At 46.8% G+C, this 24404-nt stretch overlaps 1 protein-coding gene across 1 annotated transcript in view; it reads right to left on the bottom strand.

Annotated features, from left to right (window-relative positions):
* The window catches only part of CERS3 (ceramide synthase 3), a 314458-nt gene that overhangs the window by 193896 nt on the left and 96158 nt on the right, over positions 1–24404 (bottom strand). The window contains exon 2 of the mRNA XM_085644534.1: positions 23372–23486. Within this exon, the coding sequence (XP_085500660.1) occupies positions 23372–23486 (115 nt within the window). The remainder of the gene's footprint in view (positions 1–23371; positions 23487–24404) is intronic.

The following is a 24404-nucleotide window of genomic DNA, read 5'->3' as shown; positions in this document are numbered from 1 at the left end:
TTAAGAGTGCCGAGGTATAATGGTTTTGTTAGCATTTACCAGTTTATTGGTCCCTAGATGCGCAAGGTGCTCATGGGTAGGTCAATGTCCGCAGGAATAGAATTAGCATGTGGACTATCATCTGAACAGACTAAGGGTGGATGAGGTACTTCGTATGGGAGTGACTTTCCATATGGTTGTGTTTCACGGGGTGAAGTGGATCTACTGACCCTACAGCTTAACTCACAAAAGTTAGAATTAGGTCGTAAAGGATCTCTGTGCACGAGGATTCGGAGGTTTTAACTCTCTGCTTTACTAGTGTCCGGGCGGCACTGCTGTCTTGTGCAGGCGACGGATCTTCTGCCCTTGCAAATGATCAAACTGGTTAGGTGGTGGCTCATCGTAGCGAGGGATTTGTGAGTCTTCATTGAATTGACTGCGGTGTTTTGTCACTGGTCTAGGTTCTAGTGGAACCAAAGCAGCCCTGGTTCCTTGATATTCATTCATTCTTTCTCTCAGCACCTTACCCCGTTTCTGTAATTCTCAAATCTATGTTGCTTGTGCCTGGTCTTTCCTGTCCTGATGTGATTCCGAGAGAAAGATACAAGTGCACTAGGGCAGGCTTTGCTCTAGGAGTGGCAGGAACTGAGGGTATCTTGCGGTTTTTGGAAACCAAAGAATAGTTCAGTGGTTTAACTGAGAGAGAGATCTGCCAGCTGAGCAAGGGATAGCTCTGGTGTCTGTCACAAAAGAAGAAGAACTCTGCTGTCTGTGTCAAGTAGGGGACAGTTTAGTTGTATGCAAAGAGCAAGCTACATAAAAGCTGAGCAAGAGATAGCTCTGCTGTCAGTGACAAGCGGGACAGTTAGCTTCTGCAGTGGTCCCTGAAAGGTTAGTCTCCATCACTTGCAGGATGCTCAAGAAATCTCTGCCAAGGCAGGTCTCGCTGCTCCCTCTCAAAGTTCGATGGATTCACTTTCACAGCCCAGACCTGAAGAGAGTTCTAGAGTTGCGAGGATGGAGACTCTAGGGAGAGCTGGTCATTGGGCTTCTGGGAGGGCAGGAAAATCTCAGTCTGAAAGCCAGGCTTAACATAACAAAGCATAACAACCATTATTATTGTAAAGGTGTTTCTTCAACTTTGGCCTGCATCAAAGCTATCACCACCTCCCACTCCTCTCTTAGTGTCAATCGGTGGTAAAAGACTCTAGGATTCATTCAATTTTGCATCTCTGTAAGTATTGAAGGTATTTCATATAGCACTTACCAAGGTCCATGGGATCATGTAATAGGATGGACCAAGGAAATATTTATTTCAGCAGGAGCATCTCAAACACGACACGGTTGAGGTGTAAGGGGTATTCACCGACAACAAATTACAGAAACCAGGATGTAATGGGGAAGTAGGATGGGAACACGAAATTCAGTCAGTAGATCTCTTACTGCATCACACATTGACACAGACTCGCACTTTTTGCACACAAGGGGGCAAAATGATTTTCCGGTTTGACATGATGTGTGTGTAGGGTCAAGTGCTGAAGCCGCGATTAAGGCCCAGGTCTTTGGAATCAAAGATTTAAAAAAATTGATCTGATTAACGTCCACTTCCATTCCACATGAGGACCAATTGCCAGTCCAGTTAACGCCTGCCTCGACATGTGGAAGCAGAGAGGACTGTGCAGGTTATGCCAAGGTTACCAGGACAGCTGTGTGAACAGCATACGGGCCAGGTTCCAGGTGGACTGTGTACTTTTGCTTGAGAGATTTACCAAGCAACCTTTGGTCCCACCACAGTGTCCACCGTTCCAAACACTGTTAATATATGAGAGCCTGTGCACTATAATGGAGGACTTGAAGAGGTTGAGCTACTGACATGCTGCTGTAAGGGGGTGTATGAGCAAGAGTAACTTACTCAAGGTGCCTCAGAGTCACCAACACCAGCTACTGCCAGAATAGAACATGGGTCTTTCATATAGCACTTGCTAGATAACAATGTGAGCCACTCCTAATTTCCCCCCAAAAAATAGAAAGGGTAAAAATGTGCCTATTCATAACAGCAAGTTCATTAAAAAAAAACTGTGGATGTTTGGCAAAAATATGGAATAGATCATACAATTTGGCAATCAGTTCAGAAAAATTAAGAATCCCCAAGGAAAAGCAAGCACTCAATCCACATACGACTATTCATATCCCATTAACTGTGACTAACTTAGAAAGACAAAAACTGAGGATATAGAACAATTCAATCCTTTACAGCCATACCCTTCTGTGTGTGAAATTTTACAGCAAATCCGTCTAATAGACCTTTTGCTTTCAGCCCTAATCTTGCTTTGACCAGCCTCTTTCAGCCATTGGCTTGCGACTTTGTCAATCACACCTTCAAGGTCAGCCTAGTGGTATATTCGTCACTCACATTACAATACTGACTGGTTTGGTGTATTCTTCCATCATGACACGAGTGATTGCATTGGTCTACATGAGTGTCTACTTTACAACTATAGTCCTCTCCATCTGTTCCTGCGGGAACCCTCCTGTGTGTCTCACTCTGTTCTCTCCATCTGCACCCTCGTCTCTCTCCCTCTGTGCTCCTCATACTCCCCGGCCCACCACCCTCTATAATCTCCCTCCTGTCCCTCAACCCCCTCTTTCTCCCATGCGCTGATTACCACCAGTTTCGAGTACATCCATCCCTGGCCTTCCTTTGTGCTCTCCTTGCTCCCCCTACATGCCACCCTATTGTTTTACTTCCCTTGCATGCTGTTTGATCTTCCGGTCCTTCTGTCCATGCGAATTTTAAGTGCCATTGGGTTTTTATTTCATAGAAACAAAAGGTGGGCATTGTGTTGAAGGCACTCTTGCCTTTTTTTTATGCCTATGTCAAAAGAGGGTCAGGTGGCAAGGGAGTGTCTTTATACTTCTGCCTTTCTTTCCATCTCATGTAAAGAAAACCAAAATAATCTATTGGTGATGTCCGCTGGGAAGGAGCTAAGCACCGAAAGGCAGGACAGATGCACCAGATTAACCAACCAGAGAAAAGGATTTTTAAAAAGCAGCCCAACTAAACAACCACAAGTGGTGGGAGTGCCCAAAGTCTGTGATAGCCCATATACCAAATACAGTATGCCTCGCAGCGCATGCTCTGCCCAGGCTCAACCTAAAAAGGACTATAATTAAGGCTCCGTTGCCAATTGACTTATCTTTGAAACTGAAAGAAAAAACTGACTGCATGTAAAGCAACTCCAGACCTCCAGACTTCGCCAATGCAGGTTACATTTCCTAATGAGTCACATGCAATGTCATGGGTATGAAAGCAGAGGGTTACAAAGCTAGTTGTACCAGAAGGCACTAGGCTACGCATAAAAGAGGCGGCTCAACAGGACCGAAACGTATTGTAGCTAGTGTGCCCTTTTTAATGGGACAGAACGCATCACCTAAAGCTGTATTGTACCTTGAGGGGCAGGGCATAGCCAGAACTTAGAGGAGGCACACTAAGCAAAACACTGATGCCGCAGCTTGCTGCTGAGAGCAGTAAGCAATGGTTAAGATGAATTCCACAATCGCTCTACGCGGCAGGAGAATAACCATACATGGGTCCTGTGATGCCACATGGACTCAAGCAGCCTCTCGGCCAGGAAGCCGAACAAGGGAGAAACCTACCTGGGGTGCATCTGTTACCTTTCAAGGTGGATTTTGCTTTGAAGTTCGGGTGGGACCCAAGACTAATTCACATAAAGTTGAAAGTTACTTTTTTCAGCGAGTCTTTTACATTTAGTCACTGACTTACAGCAGATCTGACTATTGCGCTTCCTAATGGATGTTCATCATAGAGGTACATCAGTTGATGGCCTCTCAAAGAGGTGTGGCTGTCTGAAGTACACCCAAAGAGGGGCGGCTGTCTGAGGTACACCCAAAGAGGGGCGGCTGTCTGAGGTACACCCAAAGAGGGGCGGCTGTCTGAGGTACACCCAAAGAGGGGCGGCTGTCTGAGGTACACCCAAAGAGGGGCAGCTGTCTGAGGTACACCCAAAGAGGGGCAGCTGTCTGAGGTACACCCAAAGAGGCGTGGCAGTCTGTGGGCCCCCCAAAGAGGCGTGGCAGTCTGTGGGCCCCCCAAAGAGGCGTGGCAGTCTGTGGGCCCCCCAAAGAGGCGCGGCAGTCTGTGGGCCCCCCAAAGAGGCGCGGCTGTCAGCGGGCCACCCGCAAAGAGGCGCGGCTGTCTGCGGGGCCCCCAAAGCGGCGCAGTAGTCTGTGGGCCCCCCTGTGGTATTCACATGTTGTTAATTTTATATCTCTTGTGGTTTTACGGTTTCTTTAATTTGTGGAATACTATGTCCAGAACCTTGTTATGTAATTTATGATTCTATGCTGCCCACTACAGTTGCTGCTGTCTTCCGACTTCTTCAGTTGCTCCTGCCGTGGGTTCCCTCTTCTGTATTTACTTTCTAGGTTTTATTACCAATAAAACCTATTTGGACTTTACATCAGCGTCATCTGGATTTTGTGGATATTCCCCATACTACAATTTGGTACCAGGAGTGGGGTTGGGGATTTTCTGCCTCCACGCTGATCTACAACGCTTCTGGAGCCCACCGGACTGCCTCTACTTCATACGCAGCACCGGACAACCTCTTCAGACTTTATCTCGAGGTTAGTCTAATTTTGCCTGTATTCCCTGGTTTTAACTACGTGTGGGTCTTGTTCCGTTAGACCTCACGCCACCATTTCAAAAGATTCACATATCTGCCCGGCTCGCTCTTACCTTGGCGTTCCAGACCCCTGCAACTCCGGAGTTCCATCTTCTCTTCCTCTTCCCTGACGACATCTACTGCCGCTTTGCATACGGGGAGGCGCGTTGACGTCACGCACACGTCGGCGGCAATATTGGATAAGTCAGGAAGTTGATTTCTTCGAGTCTCCGAGTGCAATTAAGATCGGTGTTTTGCACGTTGCTTTAATTTTCATTACAAGTTCATGCCAAGAGCGGCACCGCGTTCGGTGATTCGCACACCTCACTCAATTTAAACTTCGTTTTCAAGCTTTAAGTCTATTTAGGATTCTCCTACAGTGTGACACATGGCGATTCACACACCTGCTTGTTCCTACTTTTAAGTGAGAGTGAGTTTCAATTTTTCATGCTATTTTCAAGTGGATCAAGCAGCTTATTTTCGCCCCAGTAGTACAGCACTTTTGTTAGTTCTTTTGACTCATTTTCGCTCTTCATGGCTTCCAGTCAGGGTGTCATTCAGTAGGCGCCGTTCCTATTGAAACCAGGCAAACCTGAATTAAAATAGTCACAATGGCTTAGAGACTTTGAAAATTACCTCACTGCCATTGACGCAGATGGTTACTCCCCTACAAGGAAATTAGCTTTGTTAGTGAATCATTTAGGCACAGCAGGTCGTAGGGTTTTTGATAATCTACCACGCCATTCTGCCCCTACATCCGAAGATACCGTATGGAACGTTTTCATCTAAGCAAAATTACACATGGCTAAGCAATATTCTGATTCCACAAGTGTTATGTTAGAAAGGTTTAATTTCGCCATGGGCAAACAATCCTGTGAAGAGTCAGTTGAGGATTATATAGCGAGTAAGAGTTTTGGCTGAGAAATGCGAGTTTGGCCCCAATATTGACACCTACATTAGGGACCAATTTGTCTTCTATTGTTTTTCCAAGAAAATCCAAGAGCATCTTCTCACTTCACGTAATCCCACTTTGGCTGAAACGATTGATATTGCCAAAAGCATTGAAAGGTCAATCGTTACATCCAAAGTTTTGTCTGGTCAGACTAACCAAACTATGACTTCTCCTACCCATTCAACTTCACAACCTACGGTTTCTTTGAATGTAAACCTAATTTCTGATGACAATGTTCTGTGTGCTGTTAAATGCTAAACAAACTTTTAACAAGAATAAACCTTATAAGAATCAATCTTTCAGAGGGCAGCTAGTTTGTTTTCGATGTGGTTCTAGAAACCATATAGGGAACAATCCTAATTGTCCTGCTTTGGGGAAAAAAATGACTAAATGCCAGAAACGTGGACATTTTCAAGGAGCGTGTAGAAGTGGTATGAACACAGCTTCGAGCAAGATTAGGATTTCTAATATTTCTTTGGAGACTGACGTCCAATATTGTTCACAATTCGCTAACATTTTGGTCACTGTTGAAGTCCCCGAATCTTCTGACAAACCTATCGATGGGAAATTCTAGCAATGGCTGATTCAGGTGCTCCTGTTACTATTCTTGCAGATTGCACATTTTTACAAATTTTGGCCTAATGATAGGTCACTTCACAGCCTTTGGAGAACAAGATATCGATCTCTTAGGTTATTTTTGGGACAGAGTGGAATGTCTAGGCAGATCTGTTAGGACAAAAATGTATGTGGCCATTAAAGGAAGAGACATAGGCTGGAAGGACCTTGCCCTCCTGGGTATCATATTGCGTCCTGGACAAGACCCTCCCATTGTACTTTGTGATCTTCCTTCTAATATTTTGTCTGTCAACTAACCGGATTCAGTTGTTGAAAACCTTTTAAAACCTTTTCCAACTGTGTTCAAAAATTCTGTTGGTGCGGTTAGAGGCTACGAGCACACTATTATGTTAAAGAAAAATGCTGTTCCCATAATACATAAAGTTAGACCTGTACCTCTTAGTGTCAGAGAGGATTTAAAGTCTCTACTCCATAATCTACAAACTGAAGGAATTATATCCCCAATTGATTCCTCAGAATGGATTTCTCCGGTTGTTTTACGGAAAAAAAACGACTGGAGACCTGAGGCTATGTGTGGACTTAAGATCCCTCAATCAAAACATTCTAGTAGACTGTCACCCTCTAACCCTTATACATGAAATGCTGGCTAAGGCCGGAAAGTCAACGTTTTTTTTCCACCATTGATTTACACTCCGCCTATCATCAGATTAAACTCTCACCTGATTGTCAAGCACTCAGTGCTTTTGTGTGACTCCTTTTGGGGCCTTTAAATACTTAAGATTGCCTTTTGGCCTCACTTTAGCTGAGAGTGTTTTTCAAAAACTGATGTACAGTCTGTTTGGTGGCCTTTCCCAAGTGCAAGCATATCAGGATGAGGTCTTAATCCATATAGAAACCAAAGAAGAACACCTTCAAATTCTCCACAAAGTACTAACCATTTTGCATGAGAGGCATGACTGTAAAAGCCAGTAAATGTAAATTACTGGTTGATGTTGAATATCTAGGTCACAACATCTCGAGCCAAGGTATCAAACCAAAGTTTTGCAATGTGGAAGCAATACGTAATGCTCCTCCTCCTTCTGATAAAGATGCCTTACGCTCGTTCCTTGGCCTCTGTGAATACTATGCCAGGTTCGTACCTGGTTATGCACAATTGATTCAGCCGCTGAGGTGTCTCCTCAAGAAAGGTATTAAATTTGAATGGAATGACTCTACGTGATACTTTTTGGAAAGGTAAAAACTTTAGTCATTAATGCCCCTGCTTTGCATCAGTTTGTATCCAATGCTAGTTCTTTTGTGTCTGTGGATGCGATTCAGAAAGGCCTTGGAGCAGTTTTTGGGCAATGGGTTGATGGTAAAGTACACACTATTGCTTTTGCCTCCTGTGCTCGGACGCCTACTGAGTGCAACTACAGCACAATTGAATGGGAGGCACTAGCCACTGTCTGGTCAGTTCAGAGATTTAAGACATACATTTGGGGTACTCGATGTGAGGTTTTCACTGATCACAAGCCTCTTGTTTCTTTGTAATGTGGTAATGGTTTGGGAAAGTCTTCTGCAAGGCTGGTCAGACTACTTTCAAAACTACAAGAGTACAATCTCAATATAAAATATATTCAAGGGGGAAAAAAAACATCCGTGCTGACTGTCTCTCTTGTATTCCCCTCCCGGATTGTTGTGAGGGTGAAGACGATTTCCATAAAGATTGTGTGGTTGGTCTTGTAGATGCTGTCTCCATGTGCAGAGGAAGCATCTCACAAGATGAATGGGCTTCTGCCAAGGCACTTGATGAGACTCTTAAAAAAGATTAACTCTTCATCAAAGGCAAATGGCCTGCTAGTAAGAATTTGAGCAATGACGTTAAGTGCTTTGCACAAATTAGTGAGCAACTATTCTTTGAAAATGGAGTTTGTGTGAGGAATGGATTGTTTGTCCTTCCTCATTCTATCAGGGAGAAGATTATAAATATTGCCCACGAAGGTCATCTAGGTATTTCTGCCACTTGCAAGAGACTGAAAGATATTTATTGGTGGCCAGGTATGGACAGACAAGCGGCCCTTTACGTAGACAACTGTCCTAGTAGCGTTGTTTCTCACAAACATTGGAAGGTCAACAAGAAACCTTTGATTCCTGTTCCATTCCCTGAATTCCCCTGGGATAAGATTGCCTTGGACTTTTCGGGACCTTTCACCTTACTGCCCATGGATAAAAGATACTGCCTAGTTGCTATTGACTACCATTCTAAGTGGTTATATTATTCATTTGTACAGGCAGCCAACTCATCTGCTGTTTCTTTTCTCCAAAGCATTTTTAGAGTTGAGGGTACTCCTAGTTGTGTGGTCACCAACAATGGTCAACCTTTCCTTTCTCATCAATTCACCGTTTGAGAGTTAAGAATCAAAACACTGCCGAGTTGCGTTGTATAGTCCTCCTTCTAATGGACTCGTTGAGAGGGCCAATCGCTTTCTCAAGGAAGGAGTTCAAACTGCTATTGCAGCCAATGTTGATGTAGGTGAATCCTGCAAAAGAAGGTTTGGGCCTACTTAACACCTCATTCCACCACTGGGATTAAACCTTTCAAAGCTCTAAGGGGCAAAGAAGCTAGGTCTAAACACATTCCACAATGGTTCAAAGACTTAGCCGTGGTTCTGCTTTACATAATAGATTGAATGAATGAATGAATGGGTTCTGCTTTACATGATAGGAGAAACACTTCAACAGATTATCAAGTGATTAAAAATACAGTAGCTGCAACGCAATCATGGCAGAAAAGCTCTTATGATGGTTTTTCTGTATCTCACGGCCCTCTTCTCAAAGTCAATGATTAGGTTCTTATAAAAAAAAACTTGCAAAGTCCGGAAAGTGCAGTCCAAGTTCACTCTACCTTTTCGGGTTGTCAGAGTCACCAAACCTTCTGTTCTTTTAGAAAACAGAGGTTGGTGAAACAAGAACAATGTTATAAAGGTCACTGAAAACCAAGTTGAAATCTTTAACGAAGTTTATGCCAATAGGTCTGATGAAGAGGATGCGGATTTCACTTTTGGACCTGGTTTAGACATGGTAGACTTTTCCAATGCATCTAATGTCATATCCAATCCTACTGAAAGTTCTCCAACAAGCTCTGATGTTATCTCAACTACTCAGTTTTGTATTTCTTCTGATGTTGTGCCTGCACATGATCAACGAATTTGTAGGATGCCAGTCAAATTTAATGACTATGTATTGTATTGATCAGTTTTGTTTTGCATTATATGGGGGGGGGAGGGGGGCGGAGGAGTAGGGTATTTGGTATTCCCAGGTTGTTAATTTTATCTCTTGTGGTTTTTCGGTTTCTTTCATTTGTGGAATGTTATGTCCAGAACATTGTTATGTCATTTAGGATTCTAAACTGCCCACGACAGTTGCTGCTGTCTTCCGACTTCTTCAGTTGCTCCTGCCGTGGGCTCCCTCTTCTGCATTTACTTTCTAGGTTTTATTACCAATAAAACATATTTGGACTTTACATCAGCGTCATCTGGATTTTGTGGATATTCCCCATACTACACCCCCAAATAGGCGGAGCAGTCTGTGGTCCCCCAAAGACGTGCAAATATAGGTGGTCGCTCAAAGAGGTGCAGCTGTCCGAGATGCCCCCAAAGAGGTGCAGCTGTCCGAGATGCCCCCAAAGAGGTGCAGCTGTCCGAGATGCCCCCAAAGTGGTGCAGCTGTCCGAGATGCCCCCAAAGTGGTGCAGCTGTCCGAGATGCCCCCAAAGTGGTGCAGCTGTCCGAGATGCCCCCAAAGTGGTGCAGCTGTCCGAGATGCCCCCAAAGTGGTGCAGCTGTCCGAGATGCCCCCAAAGTGGTGCAGCTGTCCGAGATGCCCCCAAAGTGGTGCAGCTGTCCGAGATGCCCCCAAAGTGGTGCAGCTGTCCGAGATGCCCCCAAAGTGGTGCAGCTGTCCGAGATGCCCCCAAAGTGGTGCAGCTGTCCGAGATGCCCCCAAAGTGGTGCAGCTGTCCGAGATGCCCCCAAAGTGGTGCAGCTGTCCGAGATGCCCCCAAAGTGGTGCAGCTGTCCGAGATGCCCCCAAAGTGGCGCAGCTGTCCGAGATGCCCCCAAAGTGGTGCAGCTGTCAGCTGTCCGAGATGCCCCCAAAGAGGCGCAGCTGTCCGAGATGCCCCCAAAGAGGCGCAGCTGTCCGTGGTCCCCCAAAGAGGCGCAGCCGTCCGTGGTCCCCCAAAGAGGGGCAGCCGTACGAGGACCCCCAAAGAGGGGCAGCCGTACGAGGACCCCCAAAGAGGGGCAGCCGTACGAGGACCCCCAAAGAGGGGCAGCCGCACGAGGACCCCCAAAGAGGGGCAGCCCTCTCTGGTCCCCCAAAGAGGGGCAGCCCTCTCTGGTCCCCCAAAGAGGGGCAGCCATCTCTGGTCCCCCAAAGAGGGGCAGCCATCTCTGGTCCCCCAAAGAGGGGCAGCCATCTCTGGTCCCCCAAAGAGGGGCAGCCATCTCTGGTCCCCCAAAGAGGGGCAGCCATCTCTGGTCCCCCAAAGAGGGGCAGCCATCTCTGGTCCCCCAAAGAGGGGCAGCCATCTCTGGTCCCCCAAAGAGGGGCAGCCATCTCTGGTCCCCCAAAGAGGGGCAGCCATCTCTGGTCCCCCAAAGAGGTACAGCAGTCTGTGATCCCTCAAAGATGTGCAAATATATGTGGTCGCTCAAAGAGGTGCAGCTGTCTGAGATTCAACAATCTATAATCCGCTGAGGTGTGCCACTGCCTGTGGCTGTTTAAAGTGAGATATTGTTCTCCATTGGTCTCAAATAGGGCACAAGTCGGGGGGCTACACGCTGGTACACAGCGTCCTCCCACTATTTTTACAGGGTGGACGTAGTCCCCACTGCCAAGAACTTGGGCCCCACAGCAGTATGCTGAACTTGTCCCGGTGTAATTTTCAGACACCAGGACTGGTTCAGCAGCACCTGTACCTGGTCTGCTTTCAATTCACAGCAGCAACTTGCAGGCGTGGAGGGGGCTTTTTTCTCACCTCCAGCTGGGCCGAAGTTAAAGGGCCATCAGGCCTCCTTTTGCTTGAATGTCCTGACTGGAGGCGGCCTGGAACCTCACACTTAAATGTAAATGTCACGGAAGGGAGACAAAGGCACACAACTTGTTATCTCTTCACAGGTACAGGAGGCATGCTTTTGTTCAGTCCTGGTTTATAAGAGCTGCCTGCACTGTAAGAATGTCAGGTGTGTTGGTCTGTCCCAATATTTACAGAAATAATTTCAATAGCACTATTTTATTTCTTTTATAGCGCTATGCAACCCATTGCAGGGTGTCAGATGGGTTTACTCAACATACATATTATACATAGACAATAAATTGTGTACATGTGTAAATCAATGTACAAGATGAGTTACATGAGACAGGGTTACAAGGTGTAGGAGTTACATGTCCTTCAAAGCTCCCTGTGCTATATTACAAGGATTACAATTTATGAACTGCAGGTAACAAAAGGATCTCAGAGTTAAAAGCAGAAACCCACTTTACTATTTACATAAAATAAAAATCTGTCATCTGCATGTGATGTGCTTTGCAGAAGACACATTAACCCGCTTTGCTACTTTGATTCAAATCTGGGACTTCGCAAAACACAGATTTCTCCAACAAACGCGTTCACCTCCAGGGTTCTCACATTATTACTATTCCCTGAGATTTACTGGGCACCTTTATAGCAGATGCCTTAACCCATAAAATATTTTAAAATGCAGACTTTGCAACCAATTAAGCAAAACAGATCCAATGCCATGCTTCTCCTGATTGCCAATTTCTTTGTGATGGGGTTTAAAAAAAGAAATATATTAGTTGAGGCCCAGATTTTGCATAGGGGTTGGGACACTTTTTTGGCACAACCCCCATGCCAAATCTCATTTGTTAAATCTCATAACGTGCTGAAATGTACTCATATATCTGATAAACATGTAGAAGGTCTTCAATATCTGATGTCACTTCTTGTGGTCACATCCAGTGAGGTCACTTCCTGCTATGTCGCGTGCAATGTCACGCGTCGTGACATCATGCGCTGTGATGGCACGCATCATAATTTCACTTGCATACTGCGTAACCAGGATAGTCCCCACACTTTTTTGGGGGACTTGTGCCCTAGTCTCACACGTTCAGACACCCATGTAAACTCAAAGAATGCCAGCTGTGTGTAGCCCTTCAGAAAGGAGCAGCTGTACGCGTGTCCTCGTAAAGCCGCAGCTGTTCATGGTCCCACAAGCATTTACAGTGGATATATGCAGCAGTCCATATCGGATGTTTGGAAGAAGTTAATTGCAACAGTGAAAGATGCCGAGCACAAAGCCATAATGTGACCCATTATCACAAACAAACCACAACAATGGGATGCCCTGAACGCATTTGTACCTCAACAACTTTATTGGGCAGGACTCGTGCCCGGGCATAGTGCCAATATCGGCAACAGTTATCACAAAGCACATAAGTACATAAGTACATAAATAAAACACACGACACTGTAATGTAAGTGGAGAAATATTGCTGCAGGTTTATTAGCATAACCAATATGCAAACAAGGTGGGTTATCTTACGGGCGATCCCAGGGCAGGCCAGCCCTATGCCGCCTGCCCGTCTGATAAGCCTAGAGTCACCATGGCAACGCCAACTGGTGTATACCAAATATTGGGAGGGTCCACCCCTCCCATCCGTGGACCACCAGTCCACATGCTTCACACGCCCCCCCGTGATGGGTGGGCGGAGCATACATGGCAGCCCCCGGTTGCTCAGACCCACAACCGCCTTTCGGTTAACGGGGCGCCGTCGTTCTTCCAGGGGACCCGCTAAACATCCCTGGGTATCCTGGCTTAGCACCCCGCGGTGCTGCTGCATGCTGTACCCCTTGGTATGTGCAGACCCTGGATCGCCCTGTAACTCCTCCACAGCCTTGGGAGTGGCCACCGTCACTACCAGGGCCCCCCACCAAGGTAGACCTGTTTACTTACAACCTGTTGCAGCCCAAGCTTCCCCTAGGTCCAGTAGGAAAAGGTCCATGCCTAAACTAGAGAGGTGCACCCCATCTCCCTCCAGGCACCCTGTGGAATTGGCGTGTACAAGACCATGCCTGATGAAGCCAAGACCTCTTTGCTCTGCGCAACTGCGCATGGCTCCCTATAGGCCTTCATACCTACAGCATACTGATACCGGGCTTCTCCCAGGTCCAGCCAAAACAAGTCTACGCCCAACCGAGCCGGCGGCCAGCGGGCACAATCAGGACAGTTTCCCCCATCCTTTCTAACTCCCCCGTGGATTTAACTGGAATGACCTTAAACCTAAAATAGGCGATGGTCCAAGGTTGCCTTTGCATGGCTAAATAACAATCTCTTTGCCAAGTCACTCCTGCCTGGCAGTGCCCATGCGGGAGGAGGTAAGAGTTGACAAGCCCGCCTTACTTCCTCCTTCACTCCGTTGGAGTACGCCCATCGTATTCCATCAGTCACCACCAAATGTAAAGCCTTGCCCTCCCAAAATACTGCTAGTATACCAGGGAGGGACAGGACAGAGTGACCACAGAGGAGAACGCCGCCAATTGTTCTCCTGCAGATTTGTAGCTCAAAGTGTTGCCCCGTTGTTTCCCTTAATCGTATGGACCATAAGCCACTTCCACAACCTGCCTAGCTGCCAGCCAGTGCTGGAGGGCGGGAGAAGTTACCCGGTACAGATACTCGCATCAAAGGTACCCGTTTCGTCAAACTCAAGGGCGGGCTACTAAGTGAGCAACCAGGCTCCGCCCTAGTATCCAGAGGTCAAACCCAAGCCCCTCCAAGTTCTGCTGCTTCACCTGCCTGTTAACACGAATCCCAGGGCAGACCACCGGCCTATAACCCATGCTTGGCCATGCCTGAGCTAAAATACCTCTGAACAGCATGACAACAGGCTAACCACCAGCATTGCGTTCTGAATGTTTCTGACACTGCCAAGAAACATCCGCATAACTAAAGCAACTGGCACCATGCCATAAAAGCATCAATTCAGCCTTCTATGAATGCAAAATGTGCCCTTGTGGCGATCCGAGTAGTGCTCCCTCCAAGCCAGCAGCCCTACCCAGGCAACCCGCACCCTCCTGGCACTGGCACACCCCCGCTGCCCTAGAGTGCCTGGTCGTGTGTGGCCACAACCTACGTTTCATCACTGACGTTATATCGGTGTGTGATGACACATCTTACTCTACTGCTGAGTGCCTGTTGCACCATCGCAAGTATGCCTTTGCCTGCCTAGAGTCTGGCTGCAAAGTTGGATGACATGGACACCCCAGCCCAGGGCGAAAATGGCAGCTTCACAGATTCTGGTGCTATAGACGGTACCCGTAGCCTGATGGAACAGAATGCAATTCCCTTGCTCCTGTTGAGCACGAACCCACAACCAATTGCTCGCCATGGTTCAATACCTTCCTGCTGCTAAACATTTCCTAGCAGAATGTTGACAAATCTATGTTCTGCAATGGCACTACTTCGCAGCCTGCACCATTCTGCCAGTGCCGAAAAGACCTTTGTCATGCTGCCTGGCCTAATCAATCTTGCCCTGTTCTAGAAGCGCCCGCTTCAGCCCTAGAGCAAACAATTCGCCAGTAACCCCAAATTGGCCCTGATGCGAGCCAAACAATGCCAAGGCACACAAGTAATGTAATAACTAATAGCAGGTCTAACAGCGTCAACAGGCATCCTCAGCTTACAATAGGAGTGATGGAGTAAGGGTATACAGTGAGAATAAGATGACAGCTTCCCATCTGACCAACCGTGGTGGGAACCACTCCTGTATATATCCTAGTACACATGGTCCCAGATCACTTGTCACTGCCTGATGTACGTGACCTAGGTACATGGTCCTCTTGCATGGCGGCATGCCATTGAGACCAACGTCCAGTCCCCGATAAGTACCATTATCTGCCTACGCTACAATCTTGCCTGGCGTTCGTTCCTTCATGCCCAGATATACCATGCGATAATTGCTCTCCTCCGTCGCTTGACCCGATCACACCTAGAAGAACAACACAGCGAGAGGAAGCGGCCTGTGACCTGCCCCAAGACTACGAAATCCTCCTACCGAATGATGTGGGAGCTCGCCACCAACCTCTGTCCAAGCCTGCCAACCCCACCAGTATTTGGACCCCTATTGCTCCCAGAAATGTCTTGCAACCGTGTGTGACAGACCGGGAGATTAAAGGAAGGCTAACCCCAGTCAGACACAGAAAGACCCACCACGTGGCTGTGCCCAAGGACCACCATCCCGCATCAACCGACCCGATGGAAAGACAAGAGCTTAAAGATCCACACCCGCGGATGACCCAGGAAATAACCAAGCGTTTAACAATCGAGTAAATAACAACGGACATCCTTTCAACATCTGAAGGCCTAGCCATTTCAGAAGTAACCTGGGACCCCAATGCCAGGCATCGGGGCAGGCCTCGGCACCTGTAGTGCGAGTGATCTTTTCCCACTTCCGTGTGAGCCAGGGACCGCGATGCATACTTTCTTCATGATCGCTGAAGCACACGTAAAGCACCCTGGCAGTTCCTTGCCGCAAGGTCATCCTACCCTAAGGAGCTCCAAATGAACGACCAGGTTACATTCACACTCACGCAATCTAGGCGTAACTCTTTGCTTAGCCTAGGTGCTGGATGCAAAGTGACACCGCCCCCTGCTCCCGACCATAGTGGTGAAGCGTCCAAGGGGTGCCCGGCTAATATAAAAGACCCCGACAGAAACGAGGAAGCCCTGCGCAGCTACAAGTGTTCTCCCGAGTAACTGGTCTGCAGGGCTACCCAGCATGCTCAGGCACTAGCTGTGGCCTACAGACCGGCCACAAACACACCGCACATTTACTAGGTGTTCCAAATCCACTCGGTCTCATTTACCAATTAAACAAGGCATTGCAACCAAGCCCCCCCAAATCCAGGCCCAGTCCCCCGCTGCGGTAGGAATACTATCAATCAACCTCCCATCTCTCCTCATCATTACTGGCTTGACTAGGCCTCTTTGTTGCATAAGATAAATGAGTCATCATTGTGGCCAACAGGCATATCCTTTTGAAAATGCCTCCGTTCAAGCCTGATAACGCCGGGTCACCAACACTACTAGCCAAACTTAAAAAAGGTTTATACTCCCAAGCCCTTTCAGTGTAAAAATTATTTGAATCAAAATGCACATGGGATACCTACGGGCCCCGATGTAATTTGAATGACGCTAGCCTGCAGGTAACCCAATAACATTCCGAAATTCCATCTGGACGCTCATCCCTGCTCTATAATTCTACTCTTCATCGAATTAACTTGTACCGTCACGGAAATTGGACGATATGTCTCACACACACAGCCAGGGACTCGACCTCCCACCCCTGTGCCTTCCTGTGGCACTAAGGCGGCCGCCCTCCAAGGGGCGGGCCGCTGCGCACCCCCCCCCCCCCCCCCCAGCCTTACAGTTGGATGAGCTCAGGTCATCGGGTCCCGAACACATCGGGTTTATAAAGCACGTCCTCACTGGGTGGCACATTTTTACACCAGGCAGGAAGGACCCGGTTGACCCCTGCCCCAGAGCTGCACCTCTTGCGAGCTCGAGTCTTGCTCAGTGTGGGGGGTCGCCTTTTGCAACAAAAGCAGAGTGGTAAGTGCTTGGAAACCAATAGAATTCGCTACTCGGCGTCAGTGCTACTCTTATGTTTTTTGGTGTGTCTCCCATAACACTACCTTGTCTGCAGCGCTTTATTAAACATGCATCATTTCATTAAATATAAAAGCTGCGGTTTACTGCTGCTCAGCAGCTGGGAGGTTTGAGTAACAAGGAGCCGTTTGTGTCAGAGGAGCCGAGGATGCTGCGTCAGCTGGCCCCGTCCGTGTTGCATGATGTAGGCCACGAGCATTGCACAGGCTCTTTTAAGGGGCGCCCTGCTATTGCGAGTTATCTTAACCCCTTCCATGCTGCGCAGATTCCGCCGCTGTGCTGACGGAATCTTGCGCGGGCGTGGTCATGACGGAACGGTTCCGTCATGAGCACAGCTCAACCGTGGCTCATGACGGAACCGTTCCGTCATGAGCACCGAAGGGGTTAAGCCCCAAGCATCGCGTAGCTGTGTAGAAAGCCTTGACCGAGGCCCCAACCGCTGTGAGGGGCAGAGGTTCGAAAATGTAGGCTCGATGGGACCCGCCCATTTCCTCAGCTGCATGAGGCTGCATTTGTAACAGGTCTTTCATCACATGTGCTTCTAAATAAAGACGTTCGGGCATCGAGCTCGGCGTGCAGCCAGACGTGCAGCGTCATCCTCGCGCCATTACATGACGGAGCTCACGACGGATAATGTATCCATCCGACGCAGCTCGCCTCGACTTCCACCCGCTCAAACACTTCCAGGAGAGGATAAAGGCAGACTAAAGAAGAAGGCAATCCTACAGGATAGATAATGGACAGCCAAATGAAATGGCTACAAAAGCTAGCTAATGAGGAAAAGCAAACGAATATTAATGAAAGTCACAAACTGCAACTGGATGCGGTCATGTAACGTGAAAATCCGAAAGATTAGCGCATTGGTTCTGTGGAGACTCGTAGGTTTACAGTTGCGAAAGTGAATCACGAGGTGGGGTTACCTTTAGCTTTTCATAACCAGACGCACATAACCCGGCCAACGACAGACAATGCAGGGAACATGTCGGCTATTACAATGTTGTGTGACCCAACACTGCAACTCGCTTCCAGTGAGGTAGTTCAGGGAACACAAGTTCAGGGCGGTAGTTCAGGGGATAAAGCCTTTACAGATTTGTACGCACTACAGCCAGCAGCTCTAACCTGGAATACCAGCAGGGCCAACTCAGACTTTCATTCTTACGAAGTCCATAAAATCAGCATCACTGAGCTGGATTCTAGCAACACCGGTTATTGACCATACTACTAGGCGACAAGTCTCATACAGCAAGCCCAATATACAACCCAACAGAATATTCCAATTTCCAAGTACACCTTTCCTTTAAAGAAACGCTGCCTTCTCCCCAGGATTATATAAACAAACAGGCTGCTATCCACATATTCTGAATGGGTGCCAGCAAGACATGCCAAGCATTGGCATAGTTAATAGGTCTCGCCTTTGGAACCTTATAAGTGGTTAGCCATGCAACAGTTGATGTTGCAGGAAGAATATTGTGCTGCATAACTAAATGCTTATAAGGCCACCAAAGGCGAGACCTGTTGGCTATGCCAATGCTTGTAATTAAAAGGTAAACAGTCATCACTAGCGCCGAATCTTAATTTAAGAAGCAGTCATGGCACTATTTGTAAGCTGAACAATGTTGCGGTCTCTTTTATAAAGATGTTCAAACACCCCGCCATGGATTTGTATCTCAGTGACTGAGAACGTGACCTTTTCAAAGACAGAGCTCAATAAAGAGACTTTCAAAAGTAACGACTATTTTTATTTCCACGGATGAATGTTGCACAATTGACATTCACACATTACCAGCGCTGGACAGGGGAGTTCACAAAGACAGACCCCATCATTGCTATAGTTAACTCCAAAGAGCTGCGCAGCGCTTTACAGAGCTCCGTTTATATAGAATGACAAGTCATAAAAGGTCATATTTCACCCTCGTGTGGGGATGCTTTATTGCGCAGAGAAGGTGAGGTCAAAGCCAGCGCTCTGCTCATCTATAATTCTGTGGCGCTGTTAGCAACACGTAACTTTCAGACGGGGCTTTAAGTGGGAGGAAAGTGAGAGTTTCCCAAAAGGGGTGTGGCCTGCCCATTTCAGGGCGCGGCTTAAACATTTAATCCAAAATTCCCATAGAGTGCCACCTTAACCACACATTTGCAGAGCATCACAAATGCAACTGGCGTACCGGATCATTGTTGGATTGGATGTGCACGTGTTCTTGAACACCTTTTTGACCCACCTATAGGCATGGAGTTCAGCCTGAACTCAGCTGTTGTCCTAGAATCACCCGGATGTGTTACAATTCAAAGCATGCACTTACCAGAATGATATGTTGTTTTAAAAACATATCGTGGCACAACAGCCTGTAAATAGCTAACACTGTTAGGAAATGCAATATTAAGGAAAGCATGTGAAATATAAATAGGAACGACATAGATTACCTTAACCTTTTTTACATGCACTTTAAATAAATCAGTGTTTTTGCCTGTAAAGTTGAGGACATGAATCCAGGGTCCGAAAGGGACCCGTATCAATGTCTGTTTTTAAATACTACCGGGACTGAGACCCGGAGAGACCCGCCCCACTTAAAGCACCACGATGACGCACGCTAGGGTGTAATCCTCTCACTGCTTCAAAGGCACCAGGCCCGGAGTTGCAGAGACAAGTGTGTGTGTTTGTTTTACACAACTGGGAGCACGTGCAGAGTCCGACGCAGACTCCGAAGCGTAAGGGGGTGAGAGTGTGCCACACACACAGCAAGGGGATCGGTCACCACCCTGGGCAGTCTATGACGCTCAGATTTCACACACGGAGAGGAAGGAAGTGCTTTGATGATGTCAGAGCGGCCATCTGCGTGGCAAAGCTATGCATTGGTTCAAGGGGGAAGAAAAGACACCGGAGGCAGCTGCAGTAAATGGGGTATTCACTAACACATGTCGTGATGGCAGGCAGGCAAGAATAAACCAGCGAGTGGTGCGTGCAAGAGCGAGCACCAGGCAATCTGTTTACAATTATTGCACCCACGTCTGGGCATGATAATTTAAAACAGATGGTACCCGAGCGCGTAACCGCAAGCCTTAGGCCGTGGGCAGTTACATTGGCTGGGAAAGGCGGAACATGCGCCCGCCTTTACCCAATTGTGTGCTGTCTTTTTTTTAAAGACAGCTTTAAAGACGCATGCAAACGCCAATTAAAATAATGCTGAAAAATCCACACAAGCACGAGCTTGTGAAAAGTGGAGTTCAGCTGCAAGAGGCCGTATCCTTAGAGCAGCGCATGCGCGCTGTGCTAAGGCTCGACCTAAAAAAGCACACACTATCATTCAATGTGGCCATGTGAATGCCAGGGCACACTGGTGGTAGCCCAGGCTTGTACCCACGCATGTGCACAGCTTTCGATACCTGGGACTGTGGAATTGTGTTCAAAGGTTTTTTTTTTTTTTTTGAGTGCCGCAGAGGTAAAAGTTGGTGTGCGGGACTGGTGTCGCGATGCACTGGTGAGAAAAAAAATATTTCACTCAATCTAATGTCAAAGCTGCCCCAAAGAGCAAAAGACATCCTATTCAGCAAACACGCTTTTGCAAACCTAGATAATATAACAACAATAATAACGGTGACTGTGGAGCGTCACTGCCCACACAGCATGTCAATCACATCACACTGGTGAGCTACCATCAGGACGAGCAGCATCAATATGTCCACTTAACACCTTTGGGAGATCTGTCTCAGGATGACAAGGATTAAAGAGGGGGTGGGAACATCGCTTAGAAATGTACCCGGTCAAACTATTAAAATTATATTAAAAGTTAACAAAGTCACTCTCTACTCCGTTTCTAGTTTATGTGTGTTTCTTTATTAACACAAAAACCGAGAGCCTAACTGGACGTTTCATAAATCCACTTTTCCAATAAAAAGCAACTTCACTACATTCACGGACACATACCGCCTGCTTCCCATTTTCTAGCAGTAAGGCATTCTAATGTGCAGTGACGCTGTAATCTCACACAACGACTTTACCAACCAGTTAAATGATTATATATATATATATATATATATATATATATATATATATATATATATATATATATCTACTGGCGGTCGCCAGTAGATAGTTATAGTTACAACCTATTTTCCATAGGAAATCTCAAAATTCTATTTTGAATAACTTTGGCGCCGGTTGACGAATCCTCGCGAAATTTTCAAAACAAATGGGGCGCTCCGTTCAGCTCCTACCCTGAAAGTCTCGGGGTGATTCGTCAAGCGGGGGCTGAGAAAAAGGGGGGGGTCCCAAAACACATTTTCCCCATGCATTTTTCCATAGGACCTTTAGTCGCAGCTACAGCCCGAACGGCTGAACAGAATTACGTGAAATTTGGCAGAGAGGTAGCCATAAGGTCAAGGAAGTGCCTTTTGAAGGTCTCGTGTAAATCTGTTCAGTATTTCCAGAGAAAATAGCATTTGAAACCATATCAATATCTATACGCGCGCACCGTGCGCGCACCCTTACGTGCGCGAGCGCAATTCTGATTGGTTGTTAGATGTCGGTAAACATTCGAATCGGTCGAAACCAGGAAGTGTCGGCCGCCATTTTGTTTCTCGCAGTCGGAGGGCGTGAAAAACAAAGGTGGAGACCGTGAAAAGGGGGTAGGGTGAACAGTTCCTGACCCCCTAGCCTTTGTCAAGGGGTCCCAGAAGGACCCCCAAGGGCAAGAAAAAGATTTTTTTTTTCGAAAAAATCGCAGAGTGCGCGCACCCTGCGCGCACGGTGAAAAAACTGAAAAAATTCCGCGAAGTTCGCGAATGCGCGCACGGTGCGCGCACGGTGCACACAAGCTGAAAATTTCTTTACAAAAAAAATACATACATAAATTAGCATTTAAAAACCTTTGAAATTCACTGAAAAAAAACGTAGGTTTCACACACGTTATAGTTACCTGGACATTTCACTCGTAAAAAACCAATGAAATTCCCCCGTTATAGTTAGTGCAGGCAACTATAACTCACGCGACCGCAATCCTCTGCTGATGACGTCAGATATTACATCACTGATGACATATGTGTCTTTCTGAAAAATAAATATTTGTAATATATGTATAGCTAAAGATTAATGGAAGAAGACATGGGTAAATAAGTGTCTAAATACAGTGATGTAATATCTGACGTCATCAGCAGAGGATTGCGGTCGCGTGAGTTATAGTTGCCTGCACTAACTATAACGGGGGAATTTCATTGTTTTCTTACGAGTGAAATGTCCAGGTAACTATAACGTGTGTGAAACCTATGGTTTTTTCAGTGAATATATATATATATATATATATATATATATATATATATATAGTTTGGTGTGCATATTTTTGCCAGCATACAGGCGCTGGTTGTGACGACCGCCCTCGGTTTGGTGCTTTGCGCAAGAGCCCGTGAACTCTGGTAACTGCATAAACGGCAACCGCAACGCCCCCCCCAGGGAGAGAGGAGGTAACGCGGTTTGCCTGAAAAGGGGACATAGGAAGGTTCCACCATTCCGGGTACCTGTGGCGAAGCTGGGACCCTTTGCCAACTAGTTGGGACTCTACTTATGGTCAGGATGTGCCCAGTCACTGTATGGGCTACCTCTGAGAACTCCCAGCCCCAGAATGCATCTGCCTGGTTTGGCGCAGGACACACAAACATCGTCGTGAGAGGAGGTGCGAGAGATCACCTGATGGGGAGTGACTTACGGTATTTAGACCTGCAGGTTTGGCCCCCTAGACAGAAGAAGCGGCCATCGAAACCGGCACTGAAGAAGCTATTATGCGAAACGCGTCTGCTCTAGCGTTTCATGGTCCTCGCTTACCTGTGCAAAATAAAAGCTGAATCAAGCCTTCCAATCCCCGGAGCGGAGTCGTCTCTTTTTTTCCTTCCTGGGAGATAAGTTTGATAGATATCTATACCCCCCCCCACACCCCACCCTCATCTATTAGTATGCCTGAACCTCTCTAGGCGTTACAGACTCAAGTATTCTAAAACACCACTTTTTACAACATCCTATCAACAGCTCAGTCAGGCCTTCATTGTAGGTGTAAAATATCTTGTTTAAGGCGAAAGCGAACGTCATAACGGTAAATATTTGATCCATAATAATTATAACATGTCATTGATGATTTTTTTTCTTTTTGGAGCGTGCTGTTGCTCCGAGTGACAGTTTAAGGATTAGTCATCTACCCCATTGTCAGCAGGAACGCCTATTACAGGCACATGTTTGTTTATACGGGCCTTTGCATGCCGGGACTTGTAGTTTGGCCGTTCCTCTGTCAATGTGAATTTTAAAGTCCTAACATGCAAAGTGGTTAAGGTAAAACTAAAAGTAAGTGACCATAAAAAAAAAGTGCACGCGATGGCACGGCGAGCCTCACGTTTGTTGCGCAACAGAATATTTTGCAATAGGTAAACAAACGACCTGCAGCCGAGGGCCCTTCACTTACTGAACGCCTCTTTGTGCCACACAGAATGCTTACCGGGGTCGGGTGCTTGCAGGAAACGAAGCAATTCTCCAGCAGCGGATTACCGCGAGCTTTCCGTCGAGCCTTGTTCTTTATTCCCATGGCAACTGCTATCGGCGTCGCAATTAATCTGTAAGAAAACATAAAAAGAAAGAAAAGTATTTTAAATTACAGAACTGCAAGAAGGCTCACATGATCCTTTCTGGGCTGAAAAACAAAGGCGGAGTCGCCTAGAGAGAATACAAGCAAACACCCCCAAGAGGTGCGGGCAGGCGCAAACACTGCCAGACCAGAGGTAGCGGGCCTCTTCCGTGCCCACACATCCCAATGCGAACCATAGCGGTCACCTCGACAGCAACAAAGAGCACATTCTGCCGCTGCGGCCCTCTCAGACATTACTTCAGCCCCAGGCGTCGCAGCGAGACGCTGGAACCCTGAATGAGCACCCACCGCCTCACTATCCCCCAAAGTAGGGTCTGGGGGTCACATGCGGCTATACTGGGTTTTACCTGCGCCCCCTGGGCAGCAGCAGGACTGCGCTGCCGTTTACTCCACTCAGCACTAACGTGAATACCATGTTAAACAGGCAGGTATTTAAAGGTTAGTTGAAGTTAAAGGGAGGTAAGGAGGTTATGCTTATGCTGCACCGCTTAACTTTAGAAGCCCCTTCATTTTTAAAGGTAAATGGCAGCAATAGAGCAAATTAAATTCTCTTCAAAAAGTGCATTTCATTTACACACAGAAGCGTTTCACCTTAGTACATCGGATTATATCTGTGTTTTGAAAGTTTTTTTTTTTTTGCAAGTGATTGTTTTCAAACATGAATACAGAAATATTAATTCTTCCTTGAACCCTGAAAACAATGGCAACAGTGAACTAAGAGGAAAGTCAACTGTTATGTGCATCCGCTGGGTGACCTGTGTTCCAATTATACAGTAACAACTTTATAGTTTATTAAATTAAACACGGGAGAAGGTTTTTGTACAGCTCCAATACTGCAGTAATGCATTTTGGGATTGCATAAACCATTTTTTTTAAGAGCACTCAT

Source organism: Triturus cristatus, chromosome 3_1, assembly GCF_964204655.1.
Source record: "Triturus cristatus chromosome 3_1, aTriCri1.1, whole genome shotgun sequence".
NCBI classification, from domain to species: Eukaryota; Metazoa; Chordata; class Amphibia; order Caudata; family Salamandridae; genus Triturus; species Triturus cristatus.
This window is presented reverse-complemented; position numbering and strand designations above follow the sequence as displayed.